The following is a 21,015-nucleotide window of genomic DNA, read 5'->3' on the forward strand; positions in this document are numbered from 1 at the left end:
GGCGCAGCGCGACGCGAGGAGCAGATGGCCCAGCGGGCCCCGGGCGGACAATGATAGCAGCGGCCCGAGGTGTCGCCGCCGACTTGGGGCCTGGCATTGTTAGTGGGTACACCACGGGGAGACGTGCCTGCCGTGAATTCGCGATGCCTCCGAGTAGGGAGCCGATTGTGTCTCCACACCCTTGCTCCATCTTTTCCTGAATCTCGCCGGTCCTATTCTGACCGTCCCCGCATGAATCCGAGGGAGGGAGGGAGGGAGGGACGGCGGGGAATTCATTGTTATATAATGCCGTGCAGTAGCCACTGGCCAGCTGATTCCAGGGTGGAACCTAGGGCCGACGCGGACACGAAAGAAGCTTCCAAGCATTCAAGATGTGTTTTAGGGCTGGATTTGAGGGCGCACTTTCGCTCTGGCTGTGTCTTTGGCCCCTGGCACCCTGCTTCCTCTCTGCGCACAGGGACACACCCATACGCAGGAGAGATGTGGGAACAAATGCACCAGGGAGGGGCGTGTGCTCGGATTTTCTAGGATGAGCGAGGCTGTTCTTCAGCCAGGATGGGTACTGGCTTTTTCTGGAAGGCAAAAAACCCCAGACCTCCAAGGGCTGGGCACGGGGGACCCAACATTTTGGGCTCACGGCGCTGGAGGGCGTCTGGGGAGTGGGGGTAGGGAGCAAATTTCCTGCAAGCGAAGATAATTCGCTGTCTTCTTGAATGAACAGGGCGGTTTCGTTTTAACAGGATGGGAAGGGGAAAAAAATTAGGCAAATAATCAACAAGATAGATTTTTAAAATAGCGCCCCCTTCACTCTTGAAAAAAATCTGTTTGCATTATCCTAGGACCTGTACATGATTTCCTTCCCTCCCCCACCATGACCAGCCTCTTATGTAAGAAGACTTCTAGAAGGCCCTGGAGCGAGCGGGACTGGGATATTTCACTTTTTCCTCGGCTTGATGCTGTGTTGGAGATTTTTGGTCCTGAAGTGACTGAGGGGGCAGGTGTCTAATCTCCCATGTTTTGGAAGCTCCGGATGTGGGACAGGAGGAGGGATCACGGCAGGCTTAATCTGTCTCAGCCTCAGTTTCCTGGCAGTAATAAGAATCCTGTTCCAGCTACCTCAGATTTTTTCTGAGCCTGCTATGGCAGGCTCAGAAATTCCCTTCGGGAATTTGTAAAAGTCCTTACATTTACCGTACATAGGTGCAGGAATTGTAGTTCACTTCCATTTGACTTTCCATTGTCAACATCAACATGGAAAACTCTACAGTGTACAGAATTAAAACGACCTGTTCTTCAGTAGGTCAGAGAAACAATAAATAACTTCCTAAACCTAGCTGTGTGTGTATTTGTATGTAAATATGTCTTTCCCCTTGCTGTCTGGTAGCTTATCTAGTTTAAGGATTTTCTACAATTTTCTGTTGAATATAAATAGCACTTGCTGAGAATATTGTTTTGTTACTGAGTGTTCGGGTTTCCATTGTCAAGAGGAACAGTGTCCTTTGAAACACGCTGAGTTTTAAAAGGGCAATATGTGGCTCAACTTCTGAAGCATAAATCCAGTTAGAAATAGTACAGGTGCCTATTTAGGACACGGTGTTCGCATTCCATCTCACCAGGAATACTGTCTTTGAGATAACCCTGAGTCATAGTGTGGCATTTCTGTTTCATTCTTGGCCCTAATTAATATGCAGCTTTTTCTCTTTGTTTTATTTGCACCGATATCATCAGTTAAAATATAAGTGCATCAGTCTACAGTGGCATTAGATTTTAAATTGGCCAGGTCATCTACTTCTTGATAAAACTTCACCCTTTTCTTGATTAGTTAAAAATGGTATTTTTTTCTGTTCCTTCTCAACCGTAATACACTTGCTATGACTAACCCCAAAGATAAATGCAAATACAAAGTGACATATGGCTTTGAAACCTCGTTAGGGTGGAACTAAGTGTATTTGTGTAGCAGATCCCATGACAACAGACTTTTGGTCAATTTTTCCCCACACAGATCTTGCCAAGCTGTGACTTTCCTATGTGTGTGTGTATGTGTTGTTTTTTTTTTTTTAAATGAAGTTGAGCCAGAAGTCATTTAAAAAGTATTATCTTTATCCAAAGTGTTTCCACTGCTCTTCAGTGAGCCCTGGCCCCCTCTTTTGCTTTTGGATCAAAGGTCTGTTAGGAAGAGGTAGTTTGTGGATTCACATGATGAACAGGTTGCTGTGTACAGGTTCACCTCTGTTACCCAACTTTCCCCGTGGGCTCATTTCAGCCGACACTTTCGAGTGGTAAAAATGTGCCCTCGGTTGTTTTGGAACCGTGTTTCTCGTAGGTCCGGTATGCATCGTGACCTTACTGCCTCTTCGTTGCAGAGCGATCGTCTTCTAATCAAGGGTGGTAAAATCGTTAACGATGACCAGTCATTCTATGCAGACATCTACATGGAGGACGGGCTGATCAAGTAAGTGTGACTTCTTACTCGCTGCCATGTGTCCGTGCGACCCAGTGTGCCCGAACCCTAGCTACTGTTCGCAAGTGTCTCTTGGGCTTTCCTGACTCAGAGAGCGGCCAGTTGAGTGCTGTTTTAAGCCCATTTTGATTGGTGGTAATTAATGAATTCTAGATTGAGATTTAGGGAAATCACAGTCAGTTCCTGCACACACATTGCATTATGCATTATGTAATTTACTATTTTTAGCAGAGGTGACACAACATCTTCTTGTTGCCAGCTTGAATACTTGGTTTGTGATACGTTGAATATGTGAAGGGTTTCTCTGGAATGGAGTTCTTTGGGATGGATTGTCCAACCGGAGGAGGCAGACACAGCCTCTCCTATCAAGAAAGCTCATCTGCTTTCTGAATCAGAAGGGGCCTGATTAAGTCCAAGTAGGAGGAACCACAGAAGTATACCGAGTTAATTACTGAGTAACACAGACAAATTACTGCCTAACCCTGGGGGAATTTTAGGTTTCGTTCTTTAAGTGACAACCAGCACAAATAAGGCTGCCCCTGTGTTTATTGTGTATTATGTTATGGGGGGCAGGGCTGTTTTGAGTGTGGACCCTGGGAGCTAAAGGAGCTAAGTGTGTACCAGTGTCCCCATGCCCTTCCTCCTGGGGTTCCTTGCAGGCTCTGGAGAAGCAGCGCATTTGCTTAAGACAAACACTGCAGCCAGCGACCTCTTTGAAATAAGCAGCATTCATCAAGTGCTAGCAGCAGCCGGGAGCAGTGGAAAACTGGAGGGGCAGTGACTGTTGCCTGAAAGCTCACACCCTGATTTATGAACTTAAAATAGGTTTTAACATTTCCACACTTAATGTGTTCTCCATGTGTTTGCTGGTGACGGTCTCAGCCCTGGGTTCTCCAGTGCCGTGACTTTCTTATTCCATTTCCGTGCCCAGTGAGAGACAGCCCGAGCCAATCTGGCCTGGAGGGGCGCGGCGTTTTGCACTGTGTTCATTTGCCCTCCTGTGTCTTAGCACTTTGATCAGTTCCTCTCTGATTAACTTTCATTTCTGAAAAATTGGTAGAAAGATACGGTACAAATACTTGTACAAACTCAGGAATCACTCATGTCCCCCAGTGTGATGAATATTTTATTTTTCTGCTTTTGTTGTCTGAATCGCTGGACACCTGCTTCCACGTTTTGAGATTGTGGCAGTTACCATGTTCACTTTTTTTTCCCTCACCTTGCTCTGTTCACTTTCCACTTCCACCTCCACCCTTTCTGATGTTCCCTGTAGCGGGAAGGATGTGGTGAATTGAAGGTTTAGAACGCGCAGCCCAATTGATGCTGGGTGATTGGCTGAATGGTTTATCTTAATATCTGCGGGCCTGGGTATCAGCCTTGAATGGGGCCTCTGGTGCCTTATGTAAGTTTTGTTTTCTGGTTTACTTGGCATAGCCTCTTATTTGAGGGTGAAGAGTGGGGAACGCTTCTGCGAGGAATCACAACAGTCCATGGCACATAGCAGCTTAGGGAGGGTGGCCGTCCGATCCTGCTGGATTCCACACTTCTATGGCTGCCCTGATCACCACTCTCTTTGCTTAGGCAAATAGGAGAAAACCTGATTGTGCCTGGAGGAGTGAAGACCATCGAGGCTCACTCCAGAATGGTGATCCCCGGAGGGATTGACGTCCACACTCGGTTCCAGATGCCCGACCAGGGAATGACTTCTGCCGATGACTTCTTCCAGGGGACCAAGGCGGCCTTGGCCGGGGGCACCACCATGATCAGTAAGGAGCTTCAGCGCCCTCATTGCGGTGCTAAGGAACTGTGGCATGTGAAAATGAGTCTGCCTTGTTGATGCTGTATTCTAAGGTTGACGTCTGGACAGTGGTTTGACCTACTAAATAAGGGTCTGGGTGGGTAAATAATCTGTCTCATCTCCTTATCCTTATTTCCTGTCCAACTTCGAGTCCTGCAGTTGAACTTGAGAGTACAGTTCTAGGGAATCTTGGCAGGATAAGAAGAATGGCTTCTTATTTTTTCTGCCTGAGGGCTTTTGTCTTCCATGACTCCCAAATGTGATTTGGTTGTGAAGAGAAAGCATTTGGAAGAGGCATCTTCAAAAGCATGAGTTTTGATATTTTGCTCCAAATGTTTGATTTTGATTAAAAAAAAATTCCTAGGTTGGGGATGTAGCTCAGTGCTAGAGTGCTTGCCTAGCATGCACAAAGCCCTGAGTTCAATCCCCAGTATCAGAAAAATAAATCCTAAGTGTGCTTTTCAGAATGGACTTGGGATGTAGTGAGAGAAGTATTGAACCAGGACCCTCCAGTCCGCTGATCCAAGCACACTTTCCAGCTGGGTGGGATGTGAACTCGTGCAGCTGTGCTTGGAGCTAAACCCGCTGCTGTTCATCCTTTGGCTGTGAAAAGTGATGGCTCCCACAGCTGGGTGCCCTTCATAGATTGCTTCCTGTGCAGTCAAATCGGAAGTGCAGGCTCTGAACCCAGTGCGGGAGTTTAGAGCTTATTGTGAATGCTCAGCTTCCAGAACTTTTTGCAAAGGTCCTTCTGGATTTGAGGAGAGGGACATGTTGCCCGGTGGCCCACCAGAGACACGCTTTAGAAAATAGATTTTATCCAAGAATGAAAGTCAGCATACCACTTGTCGTTTGTGAAAAGCTAACGGCAGGGTTCAGGATAGGGTCAGGCAGAGTAGGAAGATCTTGGCTGTGTCTGCCTTCAGGAAGCCTGTCCTTCTGGGCGTCTTTCAGCCACGGTTGTCTTCCCTGGGCTCAGGGCTGTCGAGAAGCATCTTCCCTGTGTTATCTGAGTTGGAGGAGCCTTGCCTGCTGTCCCCTCCAGTCGGAGTTCTCTGCTCACCCCTGTGCTGGTCTTCAGTGTCTGACACACGGGAACAACTTCCTCTGTCTGGTTTACGCTTCCTCCTGACCGCCTCCAAGTACAGCTTCCCTACTTCTGCCTCGCTGCAGGCCTTGCTCCTAGCCCTCATGGGTGCTTTTCTCAGGGCCCGGTATGCACCCTGGGGGCTGGGGCTGGGGCACTGGTGGCTCAGGAGTGGGGATTTGCCTCCTGCCTCTGGGCGGCAGCTGAGGTATCCTAAGCTGGGAGAAGCACAGATGAGGTAGTGTCAGACTGGAAGGCCTCACTTCTGAGTTCAGATGGACGCCCTGAGGACCCTGGCATTGGTCAGAGGGTCAGGAAGCCATATGCGGTATTTCCTGAGTGAGGGGTTGGTGACGTCTGTCTGTGGAGGAATTGCCCCGTGGGAGCCCTTGGGGAGGAAGCCACTTGCTGTGTGACCTTGGACAGGTCACCTTCTCAGTCTCGGCAGCTCACCTGCACCAGGAATGCCCACCCAGCTCCCCATGGGTGATGTACCAAGTACAGAGGCAGGTTTGGCCCCTTAATCCAGTGCACCTGGATTACTGGCAGGCACTGAAGGGCCTGTGCCTTGGGAGGCCCCGTGAGCCCGTTTTCCCCTCCCAGGGATTCCTGCTTGTGCCCCTTTACTCTTTGCACTTGACCCGAGCTTCCACTGCTGGCACAGCTTCTTCCCATGCCTGCCTTGGGCCCCTCTGTGCAGGGATGAGGGGCGTCCAGGGAGCCCGGAATAGGAGCAGATGCCCCTGTGGGCAGAGCCTCAGGACAGGGAGCCAGCAGTCCGCCCCGTCCTGCCTGCTGAGGCAGTGTGCGATGGCATTTGGTGCGTCTCTGTGATGCAGTCCGCTAGGCTGGAGAGGAGGGGATTCATCGGGCAAACGGGGAGAACAGAAGTAAGCAGGGGTGGCGGTGTGCGCTCAGAGTCGCCATGCTTTGCACACCGTCCCTATCCTGGCCTGTGGGAACCACTAACTTCTCTTGCAAATAAAAAAGCTTTCCTGGAGGCAGGAGCAGTCATGAGACAGATGAGGAAAGTCGGGACTTTCTTCTGTCTTCTGCACGCTTGCAGTACCTTCTGCTTTGCTGCAAGTGAGTGAGGGGCTGGGACTTGTGCCGACAAGGGGGCCCTGCCTAGGGAAGAATTTAATGCAACTTCCATACGACCTGCCTGTGACAAGACCAGGATTTTAAAAAAATGCATATTGAAGCCAGGGAGAAATGCTTAGGGTGTTTTGAACAGACTCAGGTTCACATCCAATGTACTCCTGCCGAAATAAGCCCTTGACGTAAATTGGTGTGGAGACCACGTGTTCTCTTTTCCGGTTGTCGCCTGTACCAGCAGAGGCATCCTCAGCTGGGATCTTCCTGGCTGTGTGTCTCCCAGGGCCAGGGGCTCCATTTCTACCTGCGGGGGAGAATGCAGCTGAGAAAAGATGACACATTCGTGGTAGAAAATAATGTTATCACCACCGGACAGAGCCTGTCCCCGAATGCTGCACAGTGGGGCATTGTGGGGCAGCCGGAGCAGGGCAGGGGCCGGGCTTTGCCCTTTCCTCGTGGGGATGGTGAGCAGAGCCTCCAGGTGAAGCCCGCAGGTGCCATCTGGAGGTGGTGGAGATGGTGTTTGGGGAAAAGATGATGGGCCTTAGGATCGCAGAGTGCCCAGGAAGCGGGGGAGCAGTGACGTCCCTTTTGCCAAGGAGAAGCCTGAGGTCAGAGGTGAGGGCAGTCCTTGCTGACACTTACCTTGTGTGCCAGGGGAGGTGACAGTCACGGGACACACCTGCAGCCCCAGTGTGCTGTCTCTGGCTGTGCCACCTTCATCCTGGTGCCGCAGCTGTGGAAGGAGAAAGGTTGTCACCAAGGCCAACTGTGGCTGCTCTGGCATGGTCCCTGCCCCGTGGGGAGCATGCAGGCATGGTAGTCCCCGTCTGTCCCTCTTGTGTGGAGTGCCTTCTCTTTGTGTGACATTCTGGTGCTCTCTTTTTCCCACTGAGCCAGAGGAAAGCGGCCCCGACGGCCTGACCTGGGTGTTCACTGAAACTGGGTCCTCCAGGCCCGCGAAGTGTCCTGGTGTCACTTGGAATGTGTCACACATGCTGGGCAACCTATTGCAGCAGAGGATGTGCTGGGGGGACTGTGAATCTGTATTTTAACCTGATGCTTGTCCGAGACACTTGCAAAGCTGTTGTCGGCACTTGGTGAGTTCTGGGAATTTGAGGATAGACTTACTTTTGCTTATTTTACCCCTTTGATTCTCTTTGGTGTCTAAGTTGAAGTCTTGCCTGTCCTTTTAAGTTGTAGCTGAGGGAACATAGATGTCTGGTGCTTGACATCTATGTTCCAGAGCAATTTTGAATATTGACTGAGCTAGATCTCAGTCTGGCTAGACTGAGCTAGATCTGTGATAAGATGAAGACTATGAAAAAAAGATGAGTTCTGCACTCATCCCTGTGGGAGTGGGTCCTAGGACCACGCCTCTCCTGCCAGGACACCAAAATCTGAGGATGTTCTGGTCCCTGAGGATGGATCCTTGTAATAATCTCTAGATCACTTACAATCTCAGTGTAGTGTGCATCACTGGTGTACTGTATGAGTGACTGTAATAGTGACAGAAAAAACCTGCACATGTTGGTAAAGAAACAAGGTTTTGTAAAACTATTTTGGATCCATGTTTAGTTGTACTGCAGGTCCAGAGGCCATCTGTACAGCTCTCTGGAGACCCCCAAGTCCAGGAGCCACGCTCTGAGGGCTGTTTCTGCCATCCTGAGCTCTAGGCTTCCCCTGAGGTGGCTCCTTGTAGCCGAGGTGAGATTTGATCTTCAGAATTGGCCCCTGCTCCTGAGTTCTAGACTTGTTGCTTCTCTAGGTGCAGCTCCCTGGTTGTGCTTCAGATATATTCATCCTGCTATGAGATGTGATCAGGATTATGGCAAATGATGAAATAAAAATGTAAAAAAATTGATTATAGTAAAAGAAGAGCATTGCTATTAATGCCCTTTAAAATACTCCTTTTGGCTTTGAACATACTTAGTCCATCATTTTTGCCACTTCTGAAGCCCTCCTGAGAGTTGTCCTTTGAGAGCATCTTTTCACAGTTGCTTTAGTGTCCTGAATTGATTCAAAGTGGGTTTTTTTTTTTGTTTGTTTGTTTTTTGAGACAGGTTCTCACTATGTAGTTCAGACTGCTCTGGAATTCACTGTGTAGCCCAGGCTGGTCTCGAACTCACAGTGATCCTTCTGCCTCAGCCTCCCGAGTGCTGGGATTACAGGCGTGTGTCACCACGCCTGGCCGATTCAAAGTGTTTATGGCAGTTTCTGCTATCATCTTATGCAGCGCATCTGGCACTGTGCCACACTTGGCTCTTCCCCAAAGTCAAAATGACCTTGAAAGGTGAACATTTTGAATCCATTCAGGGCATCAAGAACAGTGCAACTCAAGACACTCATGAAAGAGGGCTTCAGAGCTGTTGCAGAAAGTGTAGGAACGACGGGATGAGTGTGTTAGAAGGAAGGGGGTATTCTACAGGGATTGGCAGCAGTGATACGTTTAAGAATGTTTTGTAGATTTGCTGTATATATTTTGAGCATACCTGTGTGCCCAGGCAGACGCCCAGTGGTCTGCTGCTGGTGTGGTCCTGGCTCAAACCTCAGAGCCCCTTGACCCCGGCCTCACCAAATGGGTTTCTTCTCTGTGTTGCCTCTTGTACCTGTTCCTTCGCACCCTGCATCTCTGCCCTTGGCTGGCTCTTACTGGAGTCCAGCTGCAGCTCTTGTGGCGTGCACATTCTCCATGTACCTGTGCCCACGCCACCTCCTTCCTCTAAAGCCTTCAGTGGCTCCCTCTTCCCTGGAGAATGCAGCCCAGTGTCAGCTCTGCACAGTGTCTTCCGGGCCTGCAGCCCCAGGCTTGCCCCACGTTGTCACCTCAGCCAGGGTGCGCTCCGGTGTCTCCTCTGCCTGTGTGAATCCTCAGGGCCCGAGGTGGCGCAGCATACGTGGCTCCCAGCCCCTTCTCTGCACTTCGGCAAAGCTAGACTTCTATCCCTGTGGCACACAGCCTCACACTGGTTCAATCCACTGTTTTATTTTTGTGTTCCCCACTTGCCCCTCTCCTGGAGCAGTGAATCTCACTGCCAAGAGTCATTAGTGCCTGGGGGTTGCTGGCTGACTGACTGACCGACTGAATGAATTGCCAGGAGACTTGTTTCCGGTCCACCTCAGTGATGGTGGAGGACTCGGCTCTCTCTTCGAGCTTCCCCGTGGAGGAGGAGGCCCGGAGAAAGGCGTGGAGGCTTCCTGAGGGGACGTGGTTCAGGAGTGCCACTGTGGTACGTCCCAGGCTCGTCATTTCTTCACCCACGCGGCATCTGGGGTCGCTGCTGTCATGGCAGGCATGTGTGTGTGAGCGCGCACGCTGTCCTGGGAATGCGTCTGTAATTGATACTTTGATTATTCCCTGCGAAGCTTTCTTCTGAGTAGGGTTAGACAGTGTTTATAGAAACACCGACCGCATCAGACTAAGTTTCCAAGTCCAGGCTGAAGAATCCGCCTGTGGTCTGGCGATTTGAACGCCACGTTTTGCACCGGGCCATCCGTGTGGGCTTCCTCTCTGCACCTCTTCCTGTCCTCTGCACCGGCGAGGTCCCATGTTTCACCTAAGGACACAAGCGCTCTGGTAGGGGATGCCTGGCTCCCAGGTCATTGTGTGAATTCTGGTGCCGAGTGGCTGGGCTGGAAGATTCTGTTCACTCCGGTTCCCGCATGCCCGGCATTGTGCAGAATGGAGGAGCGGAGCAGAGGAGGCCCCTTGAGACACAGCAGCACTTCCCGGAGGGCCAGCATGCGCGCTGTGCAAAGGGTGCTGTGCTGGGCTTGACTATCCAGCTGGGTGGGCCAGTGGGGATGGGATCTGTGGGGGCCCCCAGAAGCAGGGATGCCTCCTGCCTCGTGGCCGTTGTAGCACATCTTCCTTCCTCCTGCCTTCCTCCGAGGCCGACCTTCCCCATGCTGAGTGGTAGGGGACACCGGGATTAGTAAGCGGGGCAGACCCGCCAGTCCCTTAGGAAAGCTGCTCACCACACTGAGTCTTCCTTCACTACCTGCTCAGGGCGGGAACTAGGGAGATGGGTTTCAGTTTCCCTGCTTAGGCCTGGGCTGCTTCTCTTTGTTTTGCTTTGCAGATGTGCCCATCACGGTAAGCTTTCTGCATTTTAAAAATTTGTTTATTTATTTATTTGGCCACACTGGGGATGGAACCCAGAGCCTCAGACGAGACGGGTACTCTCCTGTGAAGTTGCACCCTTTTAAAAAAATGAATGGGACACAGGTTTGAAAGGGAACATGGACTGTTTCAGGGAGTCGCCGGCCTTGGCTCCTGCTCCAGGTCACTGCATTAAGGGCCCCTCTTCCCTATTCCCTCTTTTTCTCCCTTGAGAAATGACACTTACTTATTGCCAGGTGTGGTGGCATATGCCTGTAATCCCAGGACCTTGGGGAGACTGAGGCAGGAGGATTGCGCATTGGAGTTTTACTTGGGCAACTAAACAAGAGCCTTTCTCAAAATAAATGCATTAATAATAAAAAGAGCTGCCTGGCATGGTGGCGCACGCCTGTAATCCTAGCACTCAGGAGGCTGAGGCAGGAGGATCTCTGTGAATTCGAGACCAGCCTGGGCTACATGGTGAGTTCCAGGTCAGTCTCTACGTAGTGAGACCCTGTCTCAGAAAAAAAAAAAAAAAAAAAAAAAGAGCTAAGGAGGTAGCTCAATGCAAAGTCCTTGGGTTCAATCCCCTGTGCTAAAAGAAAGAAAGAAAAAAAAAAGGAAGAAAGACTGGGTCATTTACTTATTTCATTGGCTTTTGAGAGCCCTGTTTCTGACTTCTCTTTTTGGGTGAAACCATGTACTCAGATTCCTTGCTTTTATCCAGCCCTAACTGCCATGGTTAATGATAAAGGGGAATTACAGTGAGTAGAAATTAAGGGTTCTTTCTGGTTAGCCCATTGGGAAGGCAGCTCTCTTTGAATGTGACTAAATGTTCCCCTAATGATAGAGAGGATGTAGCAGGGGCCCCTCCAGGGAAGGGAATTTTGTAAGGAGCTTGGGCAGGCATTGAAAACCATGACTGCATGGTAGAATCCCCTGGGCATTTTAACACAATACAGACACCAGGACCCTGACCTGTTGTCCTGGCTGGTCATTTTGAGAGCTGCCAGGTGATGGCTGGTGTTGAGCACCCTGGATCGCAGAGCTTATTCCAGCAGCTGGACTTCCGGTGAAACCAAATAAGCAAGGGCTGAGGATCACCAAAGCCATATGCGCCCTGCACCTTCTATGCTCCCTGCTGTCCTCTTGGTGAAGGGATGGGGCTCTACTGCTGGGATCTGGCTTGGGGTGGGTTTGATAATCAAGGGTCCTGCAGGAACTTGTGAAGCGGAGTGGGGCTGAGCCTTCTCTTCCTGTCTTGGCGACCCGGAATGCTGTGCCTGGCTAATCCCCTACTGGGGCACTGGTTAGGACTTGGAGTAAGTGGGACAGGCAGTGGTGAGCAGGAAGAGGGCCGATGGTCGGGTGGGAGGCGGTGGTGGGGAAGGCAGCGTGGCGCTGGAATGTGGGTCGCTGTCCTGTCCTGTGGGCCACCTGCTGTGCTGGTTCCTGCAGCAAACCCTGCGGTCTTTAGGTTGAATCAGTAGTGTTTATGACCTAATCTGCCTCTAATGATAGGGCAGGACTGGAATCCTTCCTTGTGGGGAGCTTGTGAGGAAGAAATCAAAAGATTCTGGTAATAACATAGAATCAGGGACTCTTAGGGCAACGTTCAGATCTGTCCCAGCCCCTCTCTCGAGGCTGTGGGGATTGTTGGACCCACGCTGCAGAGAATGAGATCCATGCGGCAGGAGGGAGCGCCCAAGGAGCAGACCTCAGTGTATTTGCCTGTTTTAGTGCTTTCTATCTGAACAGGCTCATTCTGTTGTGTGTTTAGGTGGCAATCGCCATACCTTTTAAAAGGGAGACAAGCGACTTTTACTTCTTAGGATATATACAAAGTAAGTGAGGTGTTTTTGGGCCATGCCATTTACAAATGAGCAGTGTGACCCTGCACTGTGACGCTTGTGGTAGGTGTGCGCCCGGTCTCTTGCATCTGTTTAATCTCTTCATTCTATCTAATCTATACCATTTTAGTTTGGGCCGTTACAACAAAAGTACCATACACAGGGTGGCTTTTAAGCAGCAGAAATGTGTTTTTCACTGTTTGGGATGCGAGGAAGTCACTGGATGTGGCATCTGGTGGTGACCCACTTTCTGGACTATGGAGAGCTGTCCTCTCACAGCGTCCTCGCCATGGGGCTCGCCCTTTGGGCCCTCATCACCTCCAAGCCCCCACATCCTAATATCCCCACCTGGGGGGCTAGGATTTTTAGGAGACACAAACATTCACTCTGCCATGTAGTTTAGTGTATATTTGTCTACGTATTATACCTACGTACTCTTTATATTGATGTCTGTGTCGGTACCGGATGCAGCCATCCCTGTTCCCTGTCACCTCTAATCTGTTTAATCACACGTCCAGCTTACCTATCAACGATCAGTCCTCTGTCATCCCCTCTGATCATCTATCTACCCTTGGCCTCTCTGGTCTGTCCATCCTCAGGTCATCTCTGCTATGCTGAGGATGGAGTTGACCACATGCCATAAGGCTTGTTTAGTTTCCAAGCCGTGTAGAGGAAGTGTGCATTGTGAACACAGCAGGAAAAGCAACTACAAAAAATAGCAAATCACCTTTCACCTGCCTGTCTCCCAATGACCTCTGGATAATTTGGGGCCTAAGTTTTCTTGACAGCACATCTGCTCCTGCAGGTGTCAGGCAGTGCCACTGGGAAGCAGCTCATTGGGTGTATACCTCTTGCTAGATTTGAACTCTCAGCCTGCTAGGGAATTATCGCGAGGCCAGAGCTCTAGTTATTCATTGCTGCAGGGTGATCGGCCCCTCTGTTCTTCGCAGTGGGCTCCTTGGGAGGCTGTGAGATGTTTCCATTCCTCAGGGAGCATCCTGTGCACAGCAGGGTCATTCCTCGGCAGCCTGGGTGATAAATTCCTCCCCAATGGGTGTTCCGGGTGAGGAAGCACTTAGTCACCCCGGGCCTGACAGCGGGGAGCAGGCTTGGGAGAGGCCCTCAGGATGCTGGGAATACCTCAAGCTGGGGCTTCCTGCCTGGAAGAGTTAGCCTAGGGGGCCCTGAGGACTCCTCAGAGATGAAAGTGCCAGTCGCTACCCTACTCCAGGCCAGCAAACACGCCTTTTCCATTGATCGGCACATGGCAGGCTTGTCTCCTTCAGCTGGAAAACCGTTGTTATTTATTCCGTGCCTTAGCTCACCAGCAGCACAAATCATGGGGTCTAATAAAGCAGGCAGAACAGACCTCGTGTCGAAGGAGAGTCGGTCCGAACTGGGGTCCCTGAGGGGCTGGAGTCCAGGGAAGGGGGCTTCGTGTTTAGGAGGAAATGCAACTTTTGCTTCAGTTTGAATGGGAAACCTGCCGAAAGTCACAGCGAGGGCACAGTACTAGCGGCAGGCAGATGCACCTCTGTGTGCCGCTAACGATGGGTCGGGGCCGGCAGTGCCTCAGGTGTCCCAGGCCACCTAGATGCCAGCCTCCTGCCTCCTCCGAGGGCCTTGGATTCAGTTCCTTCGTCCCCTGCCTGGCTCTGAAGTGGGTTTGCCTGGTACTACCCTCTGGGCAGGGGCAGGATCCTGTCCTGAGTGATTCCATCCTCCTCCTAAGAGGGGATGGATCTGGGCCAAGGGCACAGGCAGATCCTGCATGATGTTTACTCCTTAACAATTCACAGCGCCCATGAATGCTGCTCTGTGCCCAGCCCTGTGCTGGGTGATTTACAGACACCCCAGACTCAGCCTTGAGTTTGCCCTCCAGCGTCGGCCTCTGTCCACCCTCAGCCCCAGGAGGCTCCTGCCATGAAAGCTTCCTCCTGCCCTTTCATGCAGCTGTCACTTCTGACGTCCCTTATTCTGTGGTGTGTGGGGGAAGTGGACAGGCACTGCATACCGAGGGGAGAGGCTCCCTGACACCGGGCTCTGTCATTTGTCCCTGCTCTCCCAGCAGGAGCCTGGTGCGCTGACCTACGTTTCCCCTGCACCCGAGGGGCATTTGGAGAGCAGTCGGGAGGAGGAACAGACGCGGTCCATGTGCCTCTTCCGGGAGACCCAGGTCCCTTTCCATGCTGGGCCAGATTGAGCCATCCCGCAGGTCGCTTCCGGCATCTCTGTCCTTGCCTGGGTCTCTTCTTTCCTCATTTCTTCAGTCCCTTTGTGGGGTGGAGCCTCTTGGAGGTTCCTGAGCCCCACTGTTCCCATGTCTGGCGGGGAAACACCCTAGTCATGATGGCGTTCGGGTTGCAGGACGGGGAAGGAAATCAAACAGTGTGTCAGGGCTGGAGTTGCTTTCTGGGCATTGTTTTGTTCCTTGGAGCTAATCCAGGACCCTCTTGGGAAACACTGGGGTGCAATGGAAATAATTTGAAGCCTGGTTTTCTTGGGACACATCTTCATGGAGCTGGGATTCAGGTCTCAGCTCAGGCAAGGTGCCCTACGTTGGTCTTCATCTTCTCTGTTGTCAGGACCTTTTCTTGCCTGATGAGGTCACTGCGCGGGCTGGGGGTGGCCGGGTACTCTAGGGGGAGGGGCCGCCAGCCCAGCCCTCCCCCGACGGCGAGGCTTTGCTCCCGGCACCCCGATATTGGAAGGTTCATTTTGGGGCATTTGCAGGTCGGGTGATTTGTTTTGGGATGAGTCCCTCAGCTGTCCTGTTTGTCGTCCGAGTCGTCTCATGCTTCTGTCCTTGGCAATCAATCCACATGTTCAGGGCAGCTCTGAAGTGCTATTTATTTGCGGGGGCGGGGTAGGGTTGTTGATGATGTTCGGAGAGAAATCGTCACCGCCACCTGAATTTCTTTGCTTGCTAAGTGCGTTTGGCCCTGTCTATTGGCGAGTTCCTTCCTGTCTTGATCCACTTTCTGTTAGGACTGAGTTCCACAGGCTGAGTAATTGACTAAGCACGAAGGTGCATTTGGCTCACAGGTCTGGAAGCTGGGAGGTTGCGGAGCGCGGTGCCGGCCTCTGGTGAGGACCTGTTTGCTGCATCAGAAGATGGCACAGGGTGCCACGTGGCAGGGCAGAGCAGGTGCGGCAGCTCAGGTTTCTGTTCCTCTTATTATTATTATTTTGCGGTACTGGGGCTTGAACCCAGGGCCTTTTTTCATTAAACTGCAATCCCCACCCTGTTTCATTTTTAATGTTGGGACAGGCTCTTGCTAACTTGCTTAGGCTGGGCTCAAACTTACAGGGAGCACCATCACACCCCACTTTCTCCTTCTTATAAAGCCGCTCGGGACTTATCTATTGTAATCACCTCCCAAAGCCCCACCTCCAGATACCATTAATGTATGGATTTGGAGGTTAAATTTCATACACATGAACTTTGGGGAATTCTTTTTCAACTTTTGGGGACACATTCACATCCGAGGAGCCATGGAAATTTTCTGCCTTTGGAAGAGGAGGGTTCACTTTGCTGAGTTAGTGCTTCGGATTTTGGAAGGTGGGTGGTGTGCAGTGTGTTCGCCCCTTCTGGTGCGGTCCGTGGGGGACTCGGGGGTCTGGAGCAGGCTGAGGAAGGTGTGCGCACCCCTCTGGGTGCTGAGACTGTACTTAGGTTGGGGCGGCCTTTTCACCAGAGTGGCCTGGGATGCTGACTGTGGAAAAGCAGAGCTTCTCTTCCCGAGGGGACGGGAGGTCCTCAGGCAGTTCTGCTCGCTGACCCTCGTCCCTTGACCACGTTTGGGCTTCTAGGTTCTGAGACGGTTGGATGCTCAGGCCGTCTGCCTCAAGCCCCTGTGTCCAGTTCTCCTCGCCACTGGTGACTGATGGTTGTACCAGGAAATGTCGTTTTTCCTTGGTTGTTTTCCAGCTTCAGGCACTAGCTGGACTCTTTCTTCTCTTGATTCTCTCTCTCTTTAGGGAAATTTGCAAGAGTCAGCTTGTTCCTGCTTCTCTCTAGGGATTTCCTCAGGGGTTTTCAAAAAGATCCTGAGTCTTGCCAGTTTAGGGTTTCACCCTCCCTCCCCTTCCCGCCCGACTTGTCTTTTCTTTCTGTGTAGGCTTCTATGAACTATATTAATGCTTTCGACATTTCCCCCTAAAACCTAGATATAATTTATATTATGCAATTTACTTTTTAAAACGTGCAATCGAGTGGCTTTTTGTATATTCACAAAGCTGTGTGGCCACCACCACTGTCTTAATTTCAGAGCGATCTCTCCTCCCTGCAGTGGTGAATGTGTCCCCCGTGCATCCAAGACTCAATCCTCAAGGCCACAGGATGGAGGTGGGATCCCTGGATCATGGGGACTCTGCCCTCCTGAGGTACTTGATGCCCTGATTCGGGAGTGGGCTCCGGTGAGGGAGAAGCCCGACCTCCTCTCCCACCTGTGGTGCGTGCATGACCCAGCAGGAAGCCTGGCCAGATCAGCCCCTTGACCTAGACCTTCCCAGCCTTCAGAACTGTAGGAAGTGAATCCCTGTTCTTTGGAAATTACCAGTCTCAGTACAAGTTCTGTGATAGTGGCACAAGGCAGACTAGGGCACATCCCAGAAAAGAAATCTGCACCCTCTAGCAGCTACTTCCTGTTCCTCACCAACAGCAGGGAGTCTCTTCTATCTGTAGAGGTTTGCTTATTCTGGACATTTCATTTAAATAGAGTCAGAATACGTAGGCTTTTGTATCTGACTTCTTTTCTTTAGCATGTTATTTTCAAGGTTCGCCTATATTGCAATATGTCCCAGTATTTCATTTTTTTCCTAGGGCTGAATTACACAACACGGTACAGATGACACCACGATCGCTTCATCCGTTGATGGCATTTGTGTTGTCTGCCCTTTGGGCTGTTGTGAGAAAAGTGCACAGTATGGATAGCTCTTTCTGTGGACATTGCTCATTTCTTGTGGGCGTGTGCCTGGGAGAGGAATTGCTGGGCGTGGTGGTAGCTGTGTTCCGAGGCGCCTCCGGATTCTTCCCTGAAGGGGTCTCAGTGTCCCCGCCTCCTCCCCGTCCCCATGGTGGGAGGTGGTCCTCTGCACCCGGGATGCCCCACAGTCCCCTCTGCACGGGGGCTCGCAATCCCATGTGTGGTCCTTAGCTGGGCACAGCCTTTGTCTCCATCCTGCACTCCCTGCCTCTGCCCATCCTGTCCCCGTTTCCTCTCTGTGTTCCACACCTCCTGTGCTGCCAGCTTCTCCTCTGAGTTTATCTTTCGGGTCTTCCCTTGATGTGGGGCCCTCATGGCTGTGGGAAAGCAGATTCAGCCCCCGAGGAAGAGTCCCAGGCCATCCCTCCTGCGTGTTGGTGGCTCCTGATTGGAGGAGTGGAGGTCTTCTGCGCAATTGGGTGGAGACTGGATGGGGAGTCAGTAGGCCAGGTTTGGACAGTGAGGTGTCACTGGGTTCTGGAAAGTCACCGGTGAAAGTCCATGAGTAGGCGGCAAGGTCTGAAGGTCTAGAGGCTGCGCTTCCACCGGGGTGGTCCTGGAGGGCTTCCTGGAAGAGGGGTAGCAGATGCAACTGGGAAAGAGGAGGTGAAGGGATATGAGAGGCCCTCCTCCCCCGAGACAGGCAGAGGGAGCGCAGAGCTGGGGACTCTGCACTGGCTGTTCCATGGGCTCCTGAGTTAGTTCCTGAGAGCTCCAATCGTTGTAAGGGCTGCTCTGACTTCTGAATGGCTCCCTGGCTTCCTGTCTCACTGTGTCATTTCTCTCCCACCGGTGCTTCTGCCATGGTACCTCCTGCTGTTAGCCAGGCTCGACCCGAAGCTGAACTGCTGGGGCTGCCCATCTTGGACTTGCACGCTCCAAACCTGTGAGCTGGCTGGGGATTTAGCTCAGTGGTGTGGCAGCCTGTGTTGCAAGTTCCTGAGTTTGATTCCCTGTACCAAACCCAAACAAAAACCCCTTTCTATGTAAAGTTATCCAGCTACAGGCGTTTTCTTATAGTAACAGAAATGGATTAATTCAGAAATTATTTAGCATTACTTAGTCTGCTTTAGTATTGAATATCTTAGGTGTTACTCAAAGGTGTGATGTTCCATTGTTGGAAATTTGTAGAAATCACTGTCTTAAATGTTTTTTTGCATCAGGCGTCTGGGGTATGGGCCTTCGACAGGAGCCCTGGGCTGGTTGAACAAACAGTAAGAGATCAGATGCCTGTTATTGTCACTCTTGTTTGCTGTTGTTCCGAAAGTTTTACCAGTGTCCCAATACAAGAAAAACAAGAAAATTATTAGAAAGGGAAAACAGAATTATTGCCATTTTACCTTAACTAGTTAAAGGAATTGACTGAAGAAAATATTTGTTCTGAGTTTATTAACATGGCCAGTTTAAAAATAAGTCATAAAATTAATAGCTTTCCTGTATGCCACAAATAACCAAGTGGAAAATATAATTTAAAGGTCTCACAGTGGCAACATGAAATATAAAATACCTAAGTATTACAAGAATATGTTCTTACAGCTGGGGTCTGAGAGGAGACTTCACGTTAAGTTAAAAGGAAGTTCTCTTAATGAGTAGAAAGACTTTGTACTGTAAGGAAACAATTTGTTGGAGATTATAAATTCAAAACCTCAAAAGGTGATTTCTTTTTACTTTCCCTTTTATATATTTAACCAATTATATTGCTTGATATTCAGGTAGAAGATTAAACAGAGGGTAAGAGCCAAGGACATAATTAAAAAGATCACAGTGAAGAAAAGTAGGAGACCGTAACTGACTAGGTGCTAAAACAAACTGTAGAATTGTAATTAAAACAGTGTGTGAGTAGTTGCAGGAAAGACATCTTCCTTATGGTGGTAAAGTACTGTTAACTTAGGGTATGAAAATGGTAGCAGTCCATACCCATAGTGAAATGATAAAATAGTCACAGAATTATGCTGGATTTATTAACCGCTTGAAAAACAAAGAAAACTAAGCTTACTTCATAAGCAAATCCATCCAGGTAGATTAAAGAATGAAAGTCAAACAGCAAATGAGGAGTGATGAGAGGAGACAGATGTGGAACCACTGAGCTTGGATCTTGCCAAAGGCAAAAATCAGAAAAGATGGGGACATCGAGTAATAGAAATTTTAAACATCATTACAGTAGACTAATGAAAAGAAAAACAAGGAGTAGAAAATTAGGATTGCAGTATTTGATACAGGGTTGACACACTTAAGTCTAAAATCTTAACACATTACTAAATGATGAGTGCTTTAGTAGGAAGAGTAAAAAAAGGTATGAACAAGGTCTTCGCAGAAAAAGATGATTCTGCCACGGAGCTTAAAATCATTGTGAACTGAAGAAGTAATAAATACAAATGAAAGTTGCATTGAGCTATTTTTATCTCCTGAGCTTTTAAATATTAAAGGGGGTCAAGTAGGCTGAAAAAAAAATAAAACCGTATGCTCAGGACTTCATTTCTATCTGTTTCATGTAATTTCTGTTGTATAAAGTAAGCGTGAGGCAACTATGATAAATCAATGATCGCTGTCATTTCTGAGCATAGAAGAAAATGAGTTATTGAGAAGAAGCTGGGGCTGGCTGGCTTGTGAAGTGGGCCCCTGTCACCTGCTGACCAATTTAGACCTTGGTGAAGCCCTTTCGGGGGCTGTAGGACAGTCTCCAACGAAAGCCTTCAAAATTAATAGACAGAGCTGAGTGCAGGGATGCACACCTGCAGTCCCAGCTACTTGTGAGGCTGAGGCAGGAGGATCGAAAGTTTGAGCGTAGCCCAGGCAACTTAATGAGAACCTGTTTAAAAAAAAATAAGAGATTTATGAAAATATAATTTCCACACCCTTCCACTATAGTATTATTCTGTAAGAAAATATATTTGTTATAAGTGGGTCGGAAAAGATATGTATAGAGATTCAGGAACATATTGATAACATGTTAATCTTTGGATGATGGGACGAATCATGGAAGATTTTATTTTTCTCGACCCTTTCTAGTGTTCTAGCTCTGTGGCACTGTGATGCTTTTGCACTCAAAGGACTTTTCCAGGAAGAGGAGGTCCCCTGGCTGTGCTTTGTATCTTCCCCGTCACCCCGAGGAGGGAGAGAGCATATTGTGAGCGAGGGCTCACGTTTACCTTGGGCGGGGTTTGCATCGCCTGGACCCGCTGTCCTCCTGTGTTGTAAAGACTGATTACAGCCTCCCTGAACAGCAGGTCCCTTGTCAGGCCCCAGCCCGGTGTCCAGATATACTGGCTTTTATTCAGAGTCCTGCTAATCAACTGGGGACAAAAAAGACTATTGAGCCACTGCCCGTGCCAGGAGGGGAAGCACTCGCTGGTACAGTGGCCGCGGCTCAGACTCGGGGCTGTCACGCTCTGTGCTGTGCTGTGTTCTTGAACTGAGTCCAGGTTCCTAGGAGGAAAACACCCATCAAATTCTGCTGGCTCTAAATTGGGCCTGGTCAACACATGACATCACCGGCCCTTCCTTCCCTTCTGGACCCGTTTGGAGGGGGCGCAGGAGGGATTGCGCAGCCCTGGAGGAGACAGATCCACGGCAGGCTCCTCATGCCTTGTCTGAATCTAGCTGCAGTTTGCGCGGCTGATTTGATCCTCCC

General features: G+C 50.1%; 1 protein-coding gene across 1 annotated transcript in view; it reads left to right on the forward strand.

Annotated features, from left to right (window-relative positions):
* The first annotated feature begins 2,363 nt into the window (after positions 1–2,363).
* Positions 2,364–21,015, forward strand: part of Dpysl2 (dihydropyrimidinase like 2) — a 52,564-nt gene continuing 33,912 nt past the window's right edge. The window contains exons 1-2 of the mRNA XM_010623583.3: positions 2,364–2,452; positions 4,043–4,227. Coding sequence (XP_010621885.1) covers positions 2,433–2,452; positions 4,043–4,227 — 205 coding nt within the window. The 5' untranslated portion in view covers positions 2,364–2,432. The remainder of the gene's footprint in view (positions 2,453–4,042; positions 4,228–21,015) is intronic.

The sequence above is a fragment of the Fukomys damarensis genome, unplaced genomic scaffold (genome assembly GCF_012274545.1).
Source record: "Fukomys damarensis isolate Sample0158 unplaced genomic scaffold, DMR_v1.0_HiC HiC_scaffold_18, whole genome shotgun sequence".
NCBI lineage: Eukaryota > Metazoa > Chordata > Mammalia > Rodentia > Bathyergidae > Fukomys > Fukomys damarensis.